We start from the raw sequence: 18,552 nt of genomic DNA on the forward strand, positions 1-18,552 counted from the left end.
GGACGGTTTATGGAAAACTGATTTAAATGTTGGCACTGCTTTGTGGATATAACAATACATTTGGCCATGACAGCAATGCTGCTAGGCATTAAAAGCAGTTTAAATGGTTTGGCATAGGCATATTCTGATGCTTTTCCCAAACAGACCTGCCAACCCGCATTGCATCAATTGAATGGGGACTCTTTTAAGTGTGGGCCTAATCTTTATTAGCGTACAGTGTTTTATGATTTATACATTCATGTCATGCAGTTAATCACATTTCAGTGAATTCATATTGGAGTCATCTTGGTGTCACAGAGCAGTGTAATTAAGCTGTTGAGAAATTCAAATCATTCGGCATTCATTTTCCTTCCATCACATTATTTTCTAGAGGGCCACACTTACATTTACAGTACAGGTTAAAGCAGTCTGTTGTGCACCGAAACACAATTACATGCAATATGACAGCACTGTACTTCATAAATATATGTTTTCTAATTCAATGTACAGAAATATTCACACATATGTGCATACTACAATACATATAGTATCCATAATATCATTGGCTCTTTAGGAAAAGGCTCTTTTTTCTCTGTCACTACAAAAGAAGTTGAGAGCACAGCTTATTTCTGCATTAACAGTCGGCAAGTCATACATATTGTAACTATTTCATACGTCATATGTTTTGTTAAATGTTCCCCACAATCAAAAGTGTCCATAACAGTGCTGCAGCCAATGGTGTGACAGTGACTGTTCTCCGAGGCCCAACGAAAGAGTTAAACCTCCAGCGAGGGAGACAGTCGATTCGAAAGCTGACTCCCAGAACTATCCATGGCTCAGAGCAGGCACCAGAGCGTCCCTTTAATTCCCCGTCAGTCCGTCAGGTTTTTTTAAGGGGTGAAACTTCCATAGAAATCTGATGTTTACTCCCTGCGATCAGACAGAGGAATTGCAAAGTCACAATGCGGTTGTTAACTTTTCAGATCAGGTGAAGTACTTGCAACCGGTGGAATCGATAAGGCAGGAGTCGGTGCATCGGAGCTGCCCAAAGGATCTGCAGGGGACAGGGAGAAATGTTTTTTAACAAGATTGCAGTAAATGTACAGTAACTTTCTGTACCTACACCAATGGCCTATGATGTAATAGCTCAGGGTATTTGCTTCCTTGCCAAGAGTTACATAAGAGGATTTGGTGCGCCTCTCATATCTGTACAATAAATATGGATTCGACATCTACAGCAGAATAGCTTAGCTTAGCAGTAACACTGAAAATAGGGACAAATTATAATAATTATAACTTTATTTAAGCTACAAATTGCTTTACAAGGGCAGCAAAATAAAACAGACAGGTCATAAAATCATGAGTCAATCAGGAATCACAAATATATAAAAGACACTATGATTTAAAAGAACTCTAAAAGACATACAGTTCTTTTAAATTAATTTAAAAAAAAAAGCTGGGTGTAATCTTTCAAATCCTTGTGCTGAGCTAAGCTAACCATCTCAAGCTCTAACTTCATATTTAGTGTGTCAGCATGAGATTGGAAAGCATCTGTGGGAAAAGGGAAAACTGCATTGTCCAATCTTGGCACAGAAGATCTCTGTGAAATTCCGACCTACGGTGCACCCGAGTGCTCTGGCACCTTTGTGGTTTATGTTAGTGTGTTCATTTCTAGAAGCTGTGACTGAGCATACCCAGGAAGATAGGACTTGCAGGTCTGATAACCAAAGTCCTTTCCGTCGCACTCCTCCATGCCTTCATGTCGGTAGCCGTCTCCACAGTAGGCCCACTTGCAGTCTGAGGTGATGAAGGGCAGGAGATGAGGAGGAGGAGGAGGGTGTCGTGGAGAGAAGGGAGGGAAGGGAAGACATTACTAATTGCTTTGGCACACCTCCGTGTTTCACAGATGCTAATACAGCGTTTTTCCTGCTAATTTAATTGAACAGCCGAGCCCAGAGTAGCGGGAGGATGGCAGGAAAAAAGAGAGGGTGAGATTAATGAAAGATCAGGGAAAGGTTTCACGGTGCGCACTGCTTTTATCCTCTGCCATGTGGGCTCAGACTCTGTGGTGCACTGTAGTTAGGCTCTGCGGGGCGTCTCATGAGCAACTGGGTATATGGCAGCATGATGTTTATGCAGCAAAAAGCTTAACCTACTTTGTAGTTAGAGAGCAGTGTTTTTTTTTTTCATCTCGCAGATCTGCGGATCGTTATTCAAGCATCTACTTTTTATCTTTATCTTTACATTGCTGAGCATGTTTTTATAGACGAGCAAGAGAAGCAGGTAACTCACTGAGGCAGGCGTCAGTGACAATCTGGTTTCCATCATCACACTCCTCTCCGTGCTGGGCCTGCACCTTCCCGTCCCCGCACACACCCACTCTGTCCGGGACTTTCTCTGTGGACTGGAACGCCTGGAAGGGCTGGACGAATCGTGAAGAGGAAAACAAGCGTTGACTTCAAATTTCAGGTGCTTAACCTGGTATATCTAGTTGAAGTAGACTTAGAGTTTATGTTAGGATTAGGTTTTTCCAGAGCTCTCAACTCTTGGTTTTCCTCAGCAGATAGGCTTGGCTCTGTTGTCATCTCAGCTGTTTTTTTTACAACTGATCCATCTCCATAATAAACTACAATGGCACTCAGTAGAGCTCATACCTCAACAGCCCCTTTAATTTATTCGAGCTGCACCAAATTTCAAACACTCAAAAATATCAGTTCCCTAAATGTGCCAGATTTTTTTCCTATAAAAATCCAAGAAAGAACTGTTTTGTCGCAATGTGAAAGATGTGTGTCAAAATGTAATGTGTTCATCTCTGACGCATACTGCATCCTTCCTCACAGTTTTGTGGTAACCTGTTCAGTAGTTTTTGCATAATCCTGCTAACTAACAAACAAACAAACAACTGCAGATGAAAACACTAGGAAAGGACTCAAACCACCGCCAAGGCCCGTCCGTCCCCTTCAATCCAATCAAGCTGCACCAAACTTTTACACACTCAGCCCTTTTTTCAGACATGACCTGCGGGTTAAGGGAATTGGAAACAGAGTTCACCCGCAGTTTGTCTTTCACACATGCACAACGCAGCAGGAGGTTCTCTGCACAGACGCTTTGACAGCAGCAACAAATCCTCCACATTATTCAGGCGAGAGGTGGAGCAGCCGGGTGCAGCAGACAGAGGCAGGAAGAGACATATTAACTCCACTGCGGAGATCACGTGATTTTCTTGACACCCGCCCCAAAAACTCTCTTGACATCTTCGTCTGTGTCTTGTATGTTTGGGACAGCGCTTTTTTCACCGGAAGATCTTTGTTTTCTTTTAGTTTTTTCATTTTTCTGTTTGTCGTGTTAGAAGCGTCATCAAACCAACAACTCTCTCTGCTGGGAAAAGCTAGACAATTGAGATAATAAACTGTAAAGTTTAAATAAGGCACAGTTTTAGCCTTGATGTATAAAGTAACTGTGAGCTGTAAATCATGTCATGTGCTCACTGGCTCACTGACTGTTAAAAATACTACAGCTTTCAGCACCGGTTACCTGTATGGGCTTCCATCCATCTTTATCTTTAAAGTACAGCATCCTCTGATCCTTCCTAAAGGCCAGTGCATTGTCCAGATGAAGACGGCCCATCTCCTCTTTATTGGTGACCACAAATATCTTCAAGTAAACAACGAGAGGACATTAAAGACTGATGAATAACGATTGCTTCAGTAATGATAAACACTCAATTTGGATGATAGAGGGCTGTGTTGTGAATGATCAGAGTCTTACTGCAGGGACTTTATTGGAGCCCCCCCGTTGTGTGTAGCTTCCGAAAGGAGCATTATTAGCTCCCGGCGTGGTGTCACAGTCACAGCGACCTGGTGCACCGGTGGGTCCCTTCTCTCCTTTTTCACCCTCTAAATAGAGACCTGCAGAAAGAAACATACTTTATGACACGGTGGTAACAAACACATGCCTACACCATACTGATTGTGTTTGTGTGCGTGTGTGTGTGTGTGCGTGTGAGTTACCTGAGGCGGGTGGACCAGGTGGCCCAGGAAGGCCGTTTGGACCTGCGGGACCTGAAGGGCCCATGACTCCTGAGGCTCCAGTCAGGCCCTTCATGCCCTGTGCAAACCAGAAAACATCACAATATTAGAAAACACACACACACACACACACACACACACACACACACACACACACACACACACACACACACACACACACACAGGGGATCAAGCACTTGTGTATTATCCTTCCTGTCTTCCTCTCACCTGTTTGCCTCTCTTCCCAGGCCGCCCAGTTGGTCCTCTCTTCCCGGAGACTCCTGGCTCTCCCTTCGGTCCCTGCTCACCCTGTGAGAGGAGTAAAATTGAGGAACAGCCTTATGATGTTAAATCAAATATTCAAGCATCCCCATTGATTAATCGTTCTTACCTTCTGGCCAAGCATCCCGGACAAACCAATGGAACCCTTTAAATGGACCAAATGAGAGCTTTAATGTGAGATGACATGTAATTCCCACCACAGATTAGTTACTCGAGTGTTTAAAGTTGATTTAATCCAGCTCTGACACAGACAATTTGACTGGTAAGGACCTGACAGATTACATCTCATGAACCACTTTGGATACTAGCAGAAGCTATTCTCCAGGACGTCACTGCCTGATCAAATGATTTTGACCATTATAATAAATAGAACACTTTGCAAAAACAATTCCAGGGCCTGGAATATAGGAAACTCAAACCTTATCGCCTTTTGGTCCTGCTGACCCCAGGTCACCACGAGACCCCTTTCAAAGAAGAAAAAGGGTAAAGGGAGGTGAAACATAGGATATAATAGTTTAGTAATTACAAGCAGTTACTATGGTGCATGTGACTGAACTTACCTTATCTCCTTTGTAGCCAGGTAAACCCTGAAAAGGCAGATGAGTGAATGATTAGACAGAAGGACATCCAACATGTGTGTGATGATGTACTGATGTGACAAACCTTTGTCCCTGGTGGGCCCCTCAGTCCTGGTAATCCCATGAGTCCTGAATCCCCTTTCTCACCCTAATAAAAAAAAAACAATACCATATATTTTGGTCTGTGCCATATTAGTAATGAGCCATTTTCCACAAAAATGTGTTAGTACATGGAAAACCATAAGATTTACCTTGAGTCCCTCTGGACCCGGCCATCCAGGTAGCCCTTGTTTCCCTGGGAGACCTGGCGCTCCTGTACGACCCTGCAGGAACACAAACACATTTGTCTCTGCTCGTTTAATATAGAACCTGCTGCTTGTGTGGTGTTAAGCTGTAAGAGTTAGTTGTGGAGTGGTTTGCTGACTGACGGTCTTGTGGTAACTCGGCACCTTCTCCGTGTTTGTCGATGAGGCTCAACACGATGCTTGTTTAATGACTGTGCTGGCCTGATTTTGATGGGGACTAACAAATAAGATGACTACCTGTGATGCCCTGATAACAACAGGACAAAGGCTACAGCCTGCAAACCTTAACAATGCCACGGACCTTAACGAGTGGACTGGAATAAAGCTTTAATCGAGCAGGAGGGCCAGATATATTACACAACACCCTCACGTCTCGGTGACACCTGGACAAGTATCCCAGAGGTGCTGCAATGCTTGCGGCGTGCTCTCTCGTTTAGCCGCCTGTCATTAAATCAGGGGCCTGCAGAGACACTGTGGACCTGCTGCTGCTGTGTGGAGTGATTTATCATGGAGAGCAAAAGCACTCAGGGAGATTAAAGTGCAGAAGTGGAATGCTGGAGAGGCTGGATCAGCAGGACTGGAGTCCAGTACGGTGGGCTAATGGAGCCAGGCCAAGGAAAGGAAGGAGGAAGAAGGGGGGGGGGGGGGGGGGGGGTGGTAGGAGGAGAGAAGAGAGGGGGATGATGAAGAGGAGGACGGACAGGCCACATCCAGGGATAGAATCAGGTTTTGGTACGTGGCCGCAGCGGCTACAGAGTCTAATGGAGCATGACCCATTTGGCAGCTGCCGAGGATATTTTGAGCGCATCAATAGACAAATCGCATCACAAAGATTGAGGACGTATCAGCTGGACAAAGGAGGCAGAGAAGGAGGAGAAATCCAGATCGCATTATTCCAAGGACACGCGAGAGACGGCCCAAAGAGGGATGAGCAAGAGAGTGAGATATACGGGAGAGGAGAGAGAGACTCACCTTTGACCCCGGGCGTCCAATTTCTCCCTGGAGGAGGACAAATGAGGGGAGAAGAGGCAGAGCGCTCATTAGAGCTGAGTGGAACACAAGGACACACGCACACACATACTTTCATGGCAAAATACATTAGAGGCATATTTGAGAAATAAAAAAACATAAACCTTCTCTCCTTTTGGTCCTCTTATGCCAGGCAATCCACTTTGACCCTGGAAAATGAAAACAAATCTATACAGCTCACACATCGCCTATTGAGCACAGAAAAATCAATGCTAAAAAAGGTCATTCGGTTTAATTTCTACCCCATTTTGAACGATATCGGCATCTACAGTATGATTTCACTACGTGATGCACTGTGATGTAATCCGATTGAAAAGCTACTAATGGAGGTTTACAACATTGTGTGGTATTTTTTATTTTGAAACACAGCCTTACATCTGGGCCCCGGGGTCCAGGAGGTCCGGCAGGTCCAGGCGAACACCCCTCAGGTGTTACGGCTTTTTCTTTTTGCTGCTCCTCTCCTCCACCAACACTTGGCTCCAACAGGCTAATTTCATCCTTTAGACACACAGGTTTGAAAGTAAATGAGGGGGCGCATCATGCAGACAGGTTGAGTGAGAGTGCGTTTGTGGAGACCTACGGGGCTGCCTCGCTTCCACAGCTGAGGCGGCGGAGGGAAGAACGGCGGCGGAGGCGGTGACAGGAGACAACAGGGGTCGAACCTCATCGGCTCATCCAGCAACCTGAGGGCTGAGAGGCGGGGGGGGACAGAGAGAAGCAGCCGTGAAGGGGCAGGCAACGTGTCCGTCAGTCAGGACACTCACACACACAGATGGATGTCTTCTTACCTGACTGGGCAGAGAGGATGCTGTCCATGAAAGGGTGATGGGATGAGGCCCACGCAGGACTCAGGAGAAGGTGGAAGGACACTGCAATTATGACCAGGTCCATTCTACTGCTTTACTTGTTTACTCTAGTTTCTCTGAAACACACAAACACAAGCTGTCTCACACACACACACACACACACACACAGTCATGTCCCAATGACTTCTAAGGACATTCCATTGACTTACATTGATTTCCTGGAGACATACTACTACTTCCATTAATCTTACCCATACACTAACCCTAAACCTAAACCTAACCTAACTTAACTGAAACCTAAGCCTTACCTAATCTTAACTTAACTTAACCATAAAACATGTCTTCATCTTAAAATTTAATGACTTATGTTATGGGAGCTTGCCTTTTGTCCCTGTACCACAAATCAGCTTCCCACAATGTGACTATGTAAACAGGATTAGGTTCCCACAACACACACACAAACAGACACACACACACACACTATTTATGCTGTCTGAGGTTAATGCAGTTACTGGCAACTGTCACCTCCCCCTCTGTACTCTTGAGGATGCTTCATCACTCCCTCACTTTTGTCCTCTATAGTCTCTCTCTCTCTCTCTCTCTCTCTCTCTCTCTCTCTCTCTCTCTCTCTCTCTCTCTCTCTCTGTCCTCACAGCATAATAAACTTGTTGCACCTCAACACTGCAGCAGATGCAGTGATTCCAGCCCCCCCCCCCCCCCCCCCCCCCCCCCCCCCCCACACACTTCAAGCAGCCCTGAATGTGATGTGCCATGATGAGACCATGCACACACTGACAAGTCATAACAGTCCTAACAATCATGCAGCTGTCACAGGTTCACCCACCCACCCAAACACACACACACACACACACACACACACACACATGCCTACTTGCCATGCCTACATGCCATTACCTCTTCCCAAATCCACGACTAAACGATTATGTGCGATTGAAAATGATAATCCCTCGTTGAGCCACGTGCGTTTTGCAGAAAAGATGCTGCACAGGACGCTGTTCAGTCCATCTTCACTCTTAAGGCTCACGCCCCTTCTATTGGTCTCTACAGCATGCAGCTCGTCCTAATGCCCAGAGGATGCATGGACAACAGTGTCATCAACACCGTGCACGGCTTTTAACGCACGCCCCTTACCTTCCACTTCAAAATTGTGCCGCACTTGCAGACTGTCTCCTCTCACCTAGACGCAGTCCCACAGTCCCACGCTCTGTGGCTCCTCTGGCATCTGGCGCGCTGTAGCGGATCTGCACCGCCAATAAATCTGATCCACTTATCGACCGGCGTCTTCCCACCCCCGCTGTTCGATCACAACACAGCTGTGTGGAGGGGGGGGGGGACCTGTAGCAGAGGCCAGTGAGTGGAGCCAACCCAGAGGTGCCAGCTGCGGATCAGAGCCCCAGTCACGGCTGTAACATCTGGATGGAGCTCAGTGCAGCAGGTTGAATGTGTGAGCTCACTGTCCGCATGCTGCCACCCGTTTGGCACGTTTCATCTCCACAGTGATGCTGACGGTGTCTTCGTCAGCGAAATGGCCCCATCTCCTGGACATTTTGCTCTACGACAGAATTTTTTTTTTATATTAGGAAGGTTTTATAAATGTGATCCATGTAATTACAAAATACCTCCAAATTACCTCCAAGACCAGGGAGATGGTGGGGGACCTTCGTAGATCCAAAATCCCTCGACCAGTGGATCAACAAGGGGAGGACATTGAAGTGGTGCAGTCTTACATATACAGTATTTAGGTTTGAACCTGTATAACAAGCTGGTTCTCAAACACTGAGACGGCTGTTTTTTCCTCTGGAGGCTCAAGTCATTTAATGTCTGCAGTGAAATGCTGCTCATGTTGTGTCAGTCGGTGGTTGTGAGTGTATCTGTTTTGCTGCAGTCTGCTGGTGAGACAGCTTGAGAGACACCGATTAATTTTTATGCAATTTCATCCATTATGTGCAATAATACTCACATCTGTTTACACTTTGTTTGCCTATTTATTCAATATTTGTCATTTCAGTCAGTTGTGTGCAACATCCTATTGTCTGTTTTATTTTAGAGCTTTTATACCTTTAATGAAACCCATAACATGTAAAGTTACTTTTGCGAGCTGGGTGCAGATTGATTTCATTTTCCTGTGCACTTCACTAGTGAATGGTCTGAATGACACGAAGTGGATCTTGAATCTTGTATCTTTACCTTGCAAACCTCAGATGTTCTAGTTAGTGGACGACCCGCCCTCGTTCCTGTTTGATTCATTATGACACAACAGAGATATGTAGAAAAAAAACAGGTCATTTTTTTGCATTCACTATAAATGTTTATTTAAATTCAGTATAACCAAAACCTATCACAAATTACAAATGCACATTAACATCACATTGTACGTTCATTGAAGTTCTGAATAAAAATGTTCATGAGCTGCAGGACACTGACATCTGCTTTGAAATCTACAGTGTCTTAAACATACACAATAAAGACGTTTCATACATATGTGTAAAATAGTCCACATCTATTACAGGAGCCACAGTTTGGGCCTTGGTGAAGTTTCAGCAGTTTCCTACCTAGGAACATTTCTAATGTCACATCGGATTCTGAAGGTGGTGACAGTACCAGAGTTGACCCATTACCTAATTTTAGTTGGATATATTTAAAATGCTGTTTTAATTGTTCTCTTAGTGTTGACGTGGGTTTTCGCCGAGTAGCTTTAGGCAACGATGAAGCACTTTTGGGCTTTCTTGTGGCAAATGTTGCCCAAAAATATCCAAACAAAGGTGGGACATTTCTGGCTAACATGCGGTGCTCTTGGCAAGGTGTCATGATATGAACCTTAAGTGGCCCATGTGGTGGATATGACCCAAATAGCACAAACAAATTCGGGCCACCTTTGGCAACTTTGGTTGATATGCGGTTATTGCTATGGCTTACTTGTGGCCCAGACCTGGCAAACAGGAGTGGAATGCCCAAGGGCCATAGTTCCATACGGTATGTGGGACGGATGACAGAATCTGGACCAAACGTGGGGCGACATAATAGGTTAACTAGAAGATGATCTGACCTGCGATTCACTGGCGACTAGTGTGTACCCTGCCTCTCGCCCAAAGTCAGCTGGGGTCAGCTACACCTCGTGACCACAACACTAAAACTTTTTCAAAATATACCCGAGTAGAAAAAACACTTATAAACAGAAAGAGACCCAACAAGCAATACACTTAAAAGATAACCCTATAATAATTACCATTACATTAATGGTAAGAAGTAGGATTTAAAGTGGCGAAAATGCGAAGTGTGTGAAACCAGATAGTTTCTGTGCAAGTAGCAGTTAGTTTTTTTTAGTAAACGACAGCTTTTAGAAAAGCCCAGAGGAAGGCTGCCTCTTTAAGAAGCCCCGACTGAGAAGTGACTGGAGGAATGATAATTAAAAACAGTCTCCATGTGAACAATGTGTGGAAACAAAGTTGTAAGGCAACAAAAGGTAGTCCCAGAAATAAAAAATAAACTGTAAAGGTACAGTGTATTGCCACTGTCTGCAGCTGTATGATTGTTCTACAGTATTTTTAGGAGGTGGAGTCTTTTAAATAGGCTATAATATCATTTCTGTCCCTTTTCTTCCTGAGCCCAGAGAAGATCATCTTGGTACCGGGAATGTACTTCTTCGGGTTTTCGAGGTAGACATTCAGCGTTCCCTCATCCCATATGATACCTAAAACAGCAAACATACACATCAACTGCATGTGAAGGTTTGTAATATGTTTTCATGAAAATAATCTCATGTGTCACGTAAATGAAAAGCATGAACTCTAACACATGTTGTCACTTGGTTGAGGTTTTCCTGCCTCCACAAATAGGGGCAGAAGTCTCCTTCACTGCTGTCCCACCTGTTCAGACCTGCTCCTCTAACTGCCGGGTTTGGAAAATAAAAGAACCAAGCTGCTGTGCTGCACCGCATCTATCTATCTATCTATTTATCTATCTATCTATCTATCTATCTATCTATCTATCTAGCGGAGTAGCTTCTTTACTAAAACAAATACCTTTAAAGACTTTAACCTTACCTATGAGACTTTTGAATGAAACACAAATTGATCTCTTGATTTCGCTTTTGTTTCTGATTTTAACGTTTTTTTCATTCAGCTGCACCTTGATCGTAAATTTACAAATTCAACCAATCAGTCGCCAGGAATTGCAGCAGTGATCCATACCTTTCTCAACGTTGGCCTTTGTGTAGGAGAAGCCGGGTGCCTGACCCGTCTTCCTCCCGAACAGACCCCACAGGTTGGGTCCCACTTTGTGGCGTCCCCCCTCTTCCACTGTGTGACACTGGGAACATTTCTGGACAAACGCCTTCTTCCCTTTCTGGATGTCCCCCATGACCAGCAGCTGCAGGGAGGAAAGATCACAGCGGCAAATGTGGAAAGTGAGACAGAATGTGAGACCCAACCCAGGACACAGAGGAAATGCAACATTACCCTGAAACTTCCGGATTGCTGCTAAACAAGTTATTATGCTCACAGAGAAAAAAAGGCAGCAGTGTTGAATTGGGAAGCGAATGAAGAAACCAAGTCACAGCTTTCTTTACTTGCTGAAAATAGAGCATATAGTACAGACGTCCCATTATACTGAAAACATCAAGGAGGAAAAACAAAGCAGTGAACAGTTTAAGAGAGAGGGTACACGAGGACAACAACACGAGGAAGAGAGAGAAAACACATCGCACACAGGGTTAAAACAACCCAACACAAACTTTCACTGTGTACCTGACAGGATAGTGTGGGTCCAGGTGGAGGTTTCCTCCCTTTCGCCTGAGTCAAACTTCTTAGATCTCTGTGTTGTGGCGTTTTGTCGGGGATGTAACCGGCTGTAAAAAACTTGAAGCCACACGGATCAAATTTCTGGAGGGAGGGAGGGTTTTAGTCGGGTTGGAAAAGGTTGTGCAGAAACATATTGCGCAACCTAGTCAACAGTGTGTGGGTCACACCCTGCTACACAGCCAGGTGAGGTATGTTAAATATGTTATGAGAAAGAAAATACTTCTGCTGCAGTTGAAGCTTTGAAATAAGTAAGTGTGATTTCAGATTTACTTTTTAGGGCATTGGAGAGAACATGAGTTGAGGTGGTAATGCATGAGAGAGTGAAAGTATTGTGGTTTGAAGCAGAAGGGGAAAGTTATTATTTATTATCAGTGAGATCTGGCCCCATATCCCTCCTGTCCCCAGTTCCCCTCACCTCGCTCTGTCGATGATACATGTTTTAAACAGCTACGCTCTCTATGCAAATAATTACACGGAGGATGAACATGCAGAACGAACATGCACCACATCCATCATATTTGAAGCAGACGACAACAGGCACCGTAAATAAAATTCAGTGAATGCGCAAAATTGATGGAGTCGACCTTGGAACCGACTGACACACCTAAATGTACTGCGGCCGTTATTCATGTTGTGAATCACACCTGCACTTCTCCTGCTGTGACATGTCAGAACGAGAGGTGTGAAAAAGGTGCCCATAGGATCAGACTCACTCCTGTTGTTTTGTCATTGTGTCATATTCAGTCACTTGATGAGCAGCACACACACACACACACACACACATACACACACACACACACACACACACACACACACACACACACACACACACACACACACACACACACACACACACACACACACTGTCTGCACACATCATGATTTATCTCTTTGAAATCTGTTCTCAGTCATCATGTGGAAACCTCTGACGTTTCCTCACCTCTGACTGTTGAGATATATTCTTAATCCAGCAGATTGTCTATTTTACTTGGGGGTTTTCTCTCCCTCTAGTGGTGGATCACAGTAATGAACAAACCCTGCTCATGACTCCATATTTCCTTTAAGGCAGTTTTGTGTTTTGTGTGTGATGCACTACTACTTACTGTTTATGGCTCTTTATGAAAGTTAAAGCCGTGATACACTTAAGTCCCTTTGTGAAAACACACACATGAATCAGCATAGAGTTGCATACGATTATAATTCCCAACACTTACTGGGAACATTTCCTGTATTTTATGTTTATTGAATATTTTTGGTGTAGTATTCATAATGGGATTTTTGTGATAAAGTGGTTTGAAACACATAATATAAGAGACACGTTTAGTGCTACTGAACTTTGCTGTATTTATATTATTCAGTTGTTTTCAGTCAGTTTGCTGGAGGGTTAATGTTGTGCCCAAATCTCCCTGTATAATGAGACAAAAAGGTTTAGGATTAAGAATACAAAATATTTCACAAAAGTCTCCTTGCAAAACCAAATGATAAAAACATCTTAAATCACTTATAAAAACTACGAATTCATGCTACACTATTTTTATTTTTCAGTACATCCGCCACAATTAGACGACGGTTTATTATAAAAGAGTCATCTGTGAGTGTAATGGTGGTTGTATAGATTATTGGAATAATTGTCATTTCATAATATAATTTTGTAAAGCCCAATAACAAAAGGTTAGGGTTAACCTCCGCCAATGCCCAACACTTTCCTTCTGAAACCACGTTTACAATCACTAGATCTGGATTTTTATTTGGATCTGCACCAAATTGCACACACTAAGAAATATCAGTCCCCCTGAACATACCAGATTTTTCATCATAATCTACGATCAACATGTTAACAGCAGGAGACATCTCTTATTTCCCACTCAACACAGCATCCCCTGCTATTAAGGACCGTCTGACCACATACGTCTCCTGCGCTTTGTGATGAAGACTCACACGTGTACAGATGAACACAAACATCAGCCCTTAGCTTCATTTACACGGAGCAAATTCCTGACTCACTAATCACCAGGCTCTGTAGAATATATTTGAAACCTGTATTCAATTACTAATTAGGCTCCTCAATCTGGGTTTCTATTTTTTATACAACATATACATCTGCCCGAGGCCCAACAGTCTCCACTCGCCCACATTTGAATTCATTACATCCAGCTCTATATTTGGATCTGCACCAAATTGCAACCACTCATAAATATCAGTCCCCTGATCATGCCGGATTTTTTCATCAAAACCATTGTTATTCTCCAGGAAATCAACAAACTCGTTGAAAAACACTCAAAATGTTAAAGACAGTAGGAACAAAATCCTGGATCCACCTCCTGACCTGGATCTGCACTAGAATTGTATGGCGCAGACCGCAATCCTCCAATAAGTTTCGTGGAAATTCGTCCTCTGGATTTTTATGTAATCCTGTTGACTAACAGAAAAACAGATGCAGACGAAAACCTCATTTGAAACTTTTATTTCTGTCATCACTGATGCTTTCCATCATAACATACAATATAACTGCAGTTAAAGGGACTACAGAATTTGAAATGTCAAATTCACTTTTTTAAACTTTGACTTTAAACATGGAATTTTCTTCCATTTCCACCTCTGAGCTAGATGTGAAGTCTTCGGGCCTATGGGAAAAGAACACACAGTTAGTGCTTTTCACAACAAAAACTCACAAATGACTAGTATGTACGGATGTTCAACTGAAACAGTTAAAATTTGAAATACAAGGACATCACCCTCGTGACAGACTAGTGACCTGTCTAGGTCTTTTGCCAAATGCCTTGTGTGACAGATTCTGAGCAAGAAAAAGTGAGTATGAGACTGTACTGATAGAAGATGAAGATACCAGTTGCCTACCAGTGCAATCCAGTTTTAAGTAGCTGTTCAGTGGCCAGAGTCTTAAAGAGGCTCCAGTAAAGACTCCTCCCAAATCTCTGAGGCAGCCCTGGGTTTGGTGCTAAGTGGACAGGAGGACACTTGGTGCACATTTGTCCCCGGGAGCGTCCAAACCTCTGGGGCATGTTGGGGGAGTTTGGTGCCTTGTCGTCATCGGGGTCGATCTGTCTCCCAAAGCGCAAGGGCATGTTGGCGTGCATGTGGACAGGCTTGGCAGCGGGCGGGTGGAGCTTGATGATGGTCGGGAGGCTGATTTTGCTGGTGGCCGGGGTCACGCGCAAGTGGAAGCTCTCCAGATCCAAACTCTTTCGGATTTCACTTTTTGTCTGGAACGGAAAACACGTTGTTTAATCTTTGACAGCTGTGTTACAGAACACAAGGAAAGTAGATAAACAAGGTCATGACTGATTCACTGTTGTGTCTTAAAAATGTTTTTTATGATGAATTATTAAGGAAAAGCCCCATGATGGTTCTAAAAGCAATAAAACCAATACTACTACTACTACTACTAATAATAATAATAATAATAATAATAATAAGCTTTTTCTATTGCAGTTATCTCAACAAAACTATCAATTGATTTACAAAATACAGATTAAATGACACAGAACAAAAAATGAAAAATATAAAGATTAAGAGACATCCATTAAAATCTGTTCAGGCATTAAAAGACTTTCATATTAGAAAAAGTTGCAATATATGTGGATAAAACATTGAAAAATATTGAAAACTCACTAAATTAATAAAGCAACTGATGCCTAAAATAATTAATAATAATAATAATGATATACTTTATTTGTATTGCATCTTTCATACACGAAATGCAGCTCAAAGTGCTTCACATACAATATGAGGAAAATCGAATATAGTATGGAGGACCGACAGGAAAAAAATACAAATAAATAAAGAAATACAAAAGATGACTCAATAATTAAAAAGGAATTCATACATAAATAAATAATGGAATCTTCAGGTAACTAAACAAATAATGTCAAGCCTATTTCACCACCAAAAAAAATATTTTTATTTATATGCTTAAGTGTTCTTTTTTGGCATTTAGCTACTTGTTCATCTAGTCGAGTTGTTTATTTATTCATTAATCAATGAATCAATTACTTAATGTATACATTTATTTACTTATTTATTTACATATTATCAAGTTGTTGATTTATTTATTTTAAATTTTGGCAGTTTTGGTCCTCCATAAAAAGATAAATTCAGCAGCTACACAGAATATTCTGACATATTAGATGATTCTTACTTGTTGGTGCGGCTGTCTCCTCACTGTGTGTCTTCCGTCTTCACCACCCAACATAGTTTTATCGCTGTGGATTGATTTCCTGTAGAGGTCAGACGCCGCTGCCCCTCCAAGACATCCCAGCATCAGGAGCGCTGTCAGAAACACTATGGTCAACATGTTAACAGCAGGAAACATCCTTTATTTCCCACTGACCACAGCGTCCTCGGTTATATAAAACCACCTGACCACATACGTCACCTGCGCCGTGTGATAAAGACACCTACACACACGTGTACAGACAACACAAACGCACATACATCGGCCCATAGCTTCATTTACACGGAGCAAATTCCTGACTTAGTAATCACCCGGCTCTGAAGAATATATTTGAAACCAGTATTTAAGTCCTAATTGGGCTCCTGGATGAACGCTCATCAGTCTGGGTTTTAATTTTTTATCAAGGAAGAAACAAGTGAGAAGATCATAAAGAAACTAAACTAAGAACAAGTGTTCAATGGGGGAAAAGCATGCAGTAGAAACAGTGAATGGTTCCACCATTCAACTAATTACAGTTATGTCAGTTAGGCAAGTTCTTTTTCTACACTAATGAGCAGGGGTTTTAAAAGGATTAAAGGGATAGTTCACGCAAAAATGAAAATGCACTCATCGTCTACTCACCCCTATGCCGATGGAAGGGTGGGTGAAGTGTTAGAGTCCACAAAACACTTCTGGTGTTTCAGGGGTAAACAGTGTTGCAGCCAAATCCAATGTAATTGAAGTAAATGGTGACCACTACTTGAAACGTGAAAAACAACAGAAAAAAACATAAAGTGCCTGCATACTGCTCCTGTGGTGTCATCAAAGTGTCCGTAATCCCCGATATAAAAATTGGACTCAAAACGGTGTTATTTACACTATGTTTTTAGCCTAAATGTGTAAGTTCTAACTGATCTCCTCAGCATTTACAGGAGCAGTAAGGAAAAGGGGGATAACAGAGGACATTTAGGCTAAAAACGTGGTGTAAATGATGCAATTTTGAGTCGAATTTGAATGTCGGGGCTTACGGACACTTGGATGACACCACAGGAGCAGTATGGAGGCATATTCTGATGCTTTTCTGATGTTTTTTACATTGGAAGAGGTGGTTTTGGCTGCAATGCTATTTACCCCTGTTTTGTGCACTCAAACACTTCACCCAGCCCTCCATCGGCATAGTGGTGAAAAGATAGAGTGAGTTTTCATTTTCTGGTGAACTATCCCTTTAAGAGGGCTATGGCCTGATGTAAGAAAACAACAGCAGCAGCACTGAGAGCGTCGACAGCAGTTACATGTGAAACCGATGTTTTGTCTTTCAGCTCCTTGCATCTATTTTTCCTTTTTAACTCTTGAAACAACTTAAATGTGCTTATCAGTAACGTTTCATCAGCTCCAGTTGTAATTGCTTTGAGTAACAGACATGAGTTCTTCTATGAAGTAAATAAATTGCAGCTCAAGAACATTGTATTGTTGAATTGAATGTTTCATCCTACAGGGCACTACAGCTAATATTACCTATTCTAGATTATGTTTATATCTCTCATCAGACCCCATTAAAATCTAATCTTCGACCTCTCAAACCTAACTTGTAATAGACTCTAGGTTTGTTTTAAGATGCCCTTTTGCAACCCAACATTGTTATATAACTAAATTTGTTAAGACCTAAATCTAGAAGACAGTTTCTGTAGCAGCAATTTATTTCTAAGTGCGTTTTTGGTTCTTATTCAAAACAATTATTGATTCCACATGAACATACTGAGCAGTATTTCTGTTTCTTTCCCAGGATTTCTGAAGCAATTGGGCGGCGTGCCTTTAAATTTAAAGCTCAGACTGGATTGACCCGCCCACTTTTTCTCTCCAATCTATAACTTCTTTTCATTTCTTTTGGTTATTTCTTTTTTTAACCGTCTCCTCAAGCAGCCTGCTCCTGTTTGTAATTAATAACCTGCTTTCGTCTAATCTGCTTCTTAAGAGAATGGAACATATTTAATGTGCAGGTGCATGTTCATGTTGATTCATCTCAATACTAATAAATTGTCAAAAGAAAGTAACACAAGTTATTTTTTGAAAAGTTACACTAACAAGACAACATATTTTTTAAGGTAAATATGAATATCAGAAAAACGAAGAGAAATGTTTGAGGCCATATTTTGGAGATTGACTGAGGATATCTTGTCTTTCTAATAAAAATAATATAACTTATTTGTTTTTTTCTCTTTCTTGTGAACAATAAGAAAAATGTAGAATCATTGGCATTGTTTTTTTTCTCATCTGTCATATTTACCAGGATAATTTATTGTCTGAGACTATGTCTTTGGATGGGTCTGCTCTAACTCCATGTCAGGAATGGATGTAGAAAATCCAACATCCGACAGCAGGATCAGGATGGTCAGCAGGGGCCAGTCTGATGTTTATTTCTTTGATTGTTCATAAAAGACCAAAATTAATGCATTAGCCCAATCTCTCAATATTCCAAACACATTCACGCCTACGGCAACATAAATCTTTAGAAATGGATAACAAACATATAATTTCAAAGATCACATCTGTTGGG

The 18,552-nt window shown here is 42.3% G+C and overlaps 3 protein-coding genes across 6 annotated transcripts; all 3 read right to left on the minus strand.

Moving 5' to 3' along the window:
* Positions 1 to 187: 187 nt before the first annotated feature.
* Positions 188 to 8,515, minus strand: wu:fc38h03 (acetylcholinesterase collagenic tail peptide). Of its 3 annotated transcripts, none has more exons than XM_034600095.1 (18): positions 8,206 to 8,515; positions 6,990 to 7,143; positions 6,782 to 6,891; positions 6,577 to 6,699; positions 6,306 to 6,350; positions 6,145 to 6,171; positions 5,119 to 5,190; positions 4,953 to 5,015; positions 4,850 to 4,876; positions 4,709 to 4,753; positions 4,399 to 4,434; positions 4,236 to 4,316; positions 3,990 to 4,086; positions 3,748 to 3,887; positions 3,514 to 3,633; positions 2,272 to 2,401; positions 1,674 to 1,776; positions 188 to 1,033 (listed from the first exon to the last, which is right to left on the minus strand). In XM_034600095.1, exons 2-18 carry the CDS (start codon positions 7,090 to 7,092, stop codon positions 964 to 966), a joined length of 1,392 nt encoding a protein of 463 aa, XP_034455986.1. In that variant the 5' UTR covers positions 7,093 to 7,143; positions 8,206 to 8,515; the 3' UTR covers positions 188 to 963. The 3 variants fall into 3 exon arrangements, with proteins under 3 accessions (XP_034455986.1, XP_034455985.1, XP_034455987.1); XM_034600094.1 differs by having other exon boundaries at positions 8,160 to 8,515; XM_034600096.1 differs by lacking the exon at positions 8,206 to 8,515 and adding an exon at positions 7,923 to 8,088.
* Positions 8,516 to 10,351: 1,836 nt separating this feature from the next.
* Positions 10,352 to 11,929, minus strand: LOC117770842 (cytochrome c iso-1/iso-2-like). Of its 2 annotated transcripts, XM_034600605.1 has the most exons (4): positions 11,774 to 11,916; positions 11,486 to 11,598; positions 11,219 to 11,396; positions 10,352 to 10,719 (listed from the first exon to the last, which is right to left on the minus strand). In XM_034600605.1, the coding sequence occupies exons 3-4, from the start codon at positions 11,385 to 11,387 to the stop codon at positions 10,574 to 10,576; spliced, it is 315 nt and encodes a 104-aa protein (XP_034456496.1). In that variant the 5' UTR covers positions 11,388 to 11,396; positions 11,486 to 11,598; positions 11,774 to 11,916; the 3' UTR covers positions 10,352 to 10,573. The 2 variants fall into 2 exon arrangements, with proteins under 2 accessions (XP_034456496.1, XP_034456494.1); XM_034600603.1 differs by lacking the exon at positions 11,486 to 11,598 and having other exon boundaries at positions 11,774 to 11,929.
* Positions 11,930 to 14,305: 2,376 nt separating this feature from the next.
* On the minus strand, positions 14,306 to 16,218 carry npvf (neuropeptide VF precursor). Its single transcript, XM_034599959.1, has 3 exons — positions 15,984 to 16,218; positions 14,684 to 15,048; positions 14,306 to 14,451 (listed from the first exon to the last, which is right to left on the minus strand). The coding sequence occupies exons 1-3, from the start codon at positions 16,155 to 16,157 to the stop codon at positions 14,382 to 14,384; spliced, it is 609 nt and encodes a 202-aa protein (XP_034455850.1). The 5' UTR covers positions 16,158 to 16,218; the 3' UTR covers positions 14,306 to 14,381.
* Between the last annotated feature and the right edge of the window lie 2,334 nt (positions 16,219 to 18,552).

This window comes from Hippoglossus hippoglossus, chromosome 11, assembly GCF_009819705.1.
Source record: "Hippoglossus hippoglossus isolate fHipHip1 chromosome 11, fHipHip1.pri, whole genome shotgun sequence".
Taxonomy (NCBI): domain Eukaryota; kingdom Metazoa; phylum Chordata; class Actinopteri; order Pleuronectiformes; family Pleuronectidae; genus Hippoglossus; species Hippoglossus hippoglossus.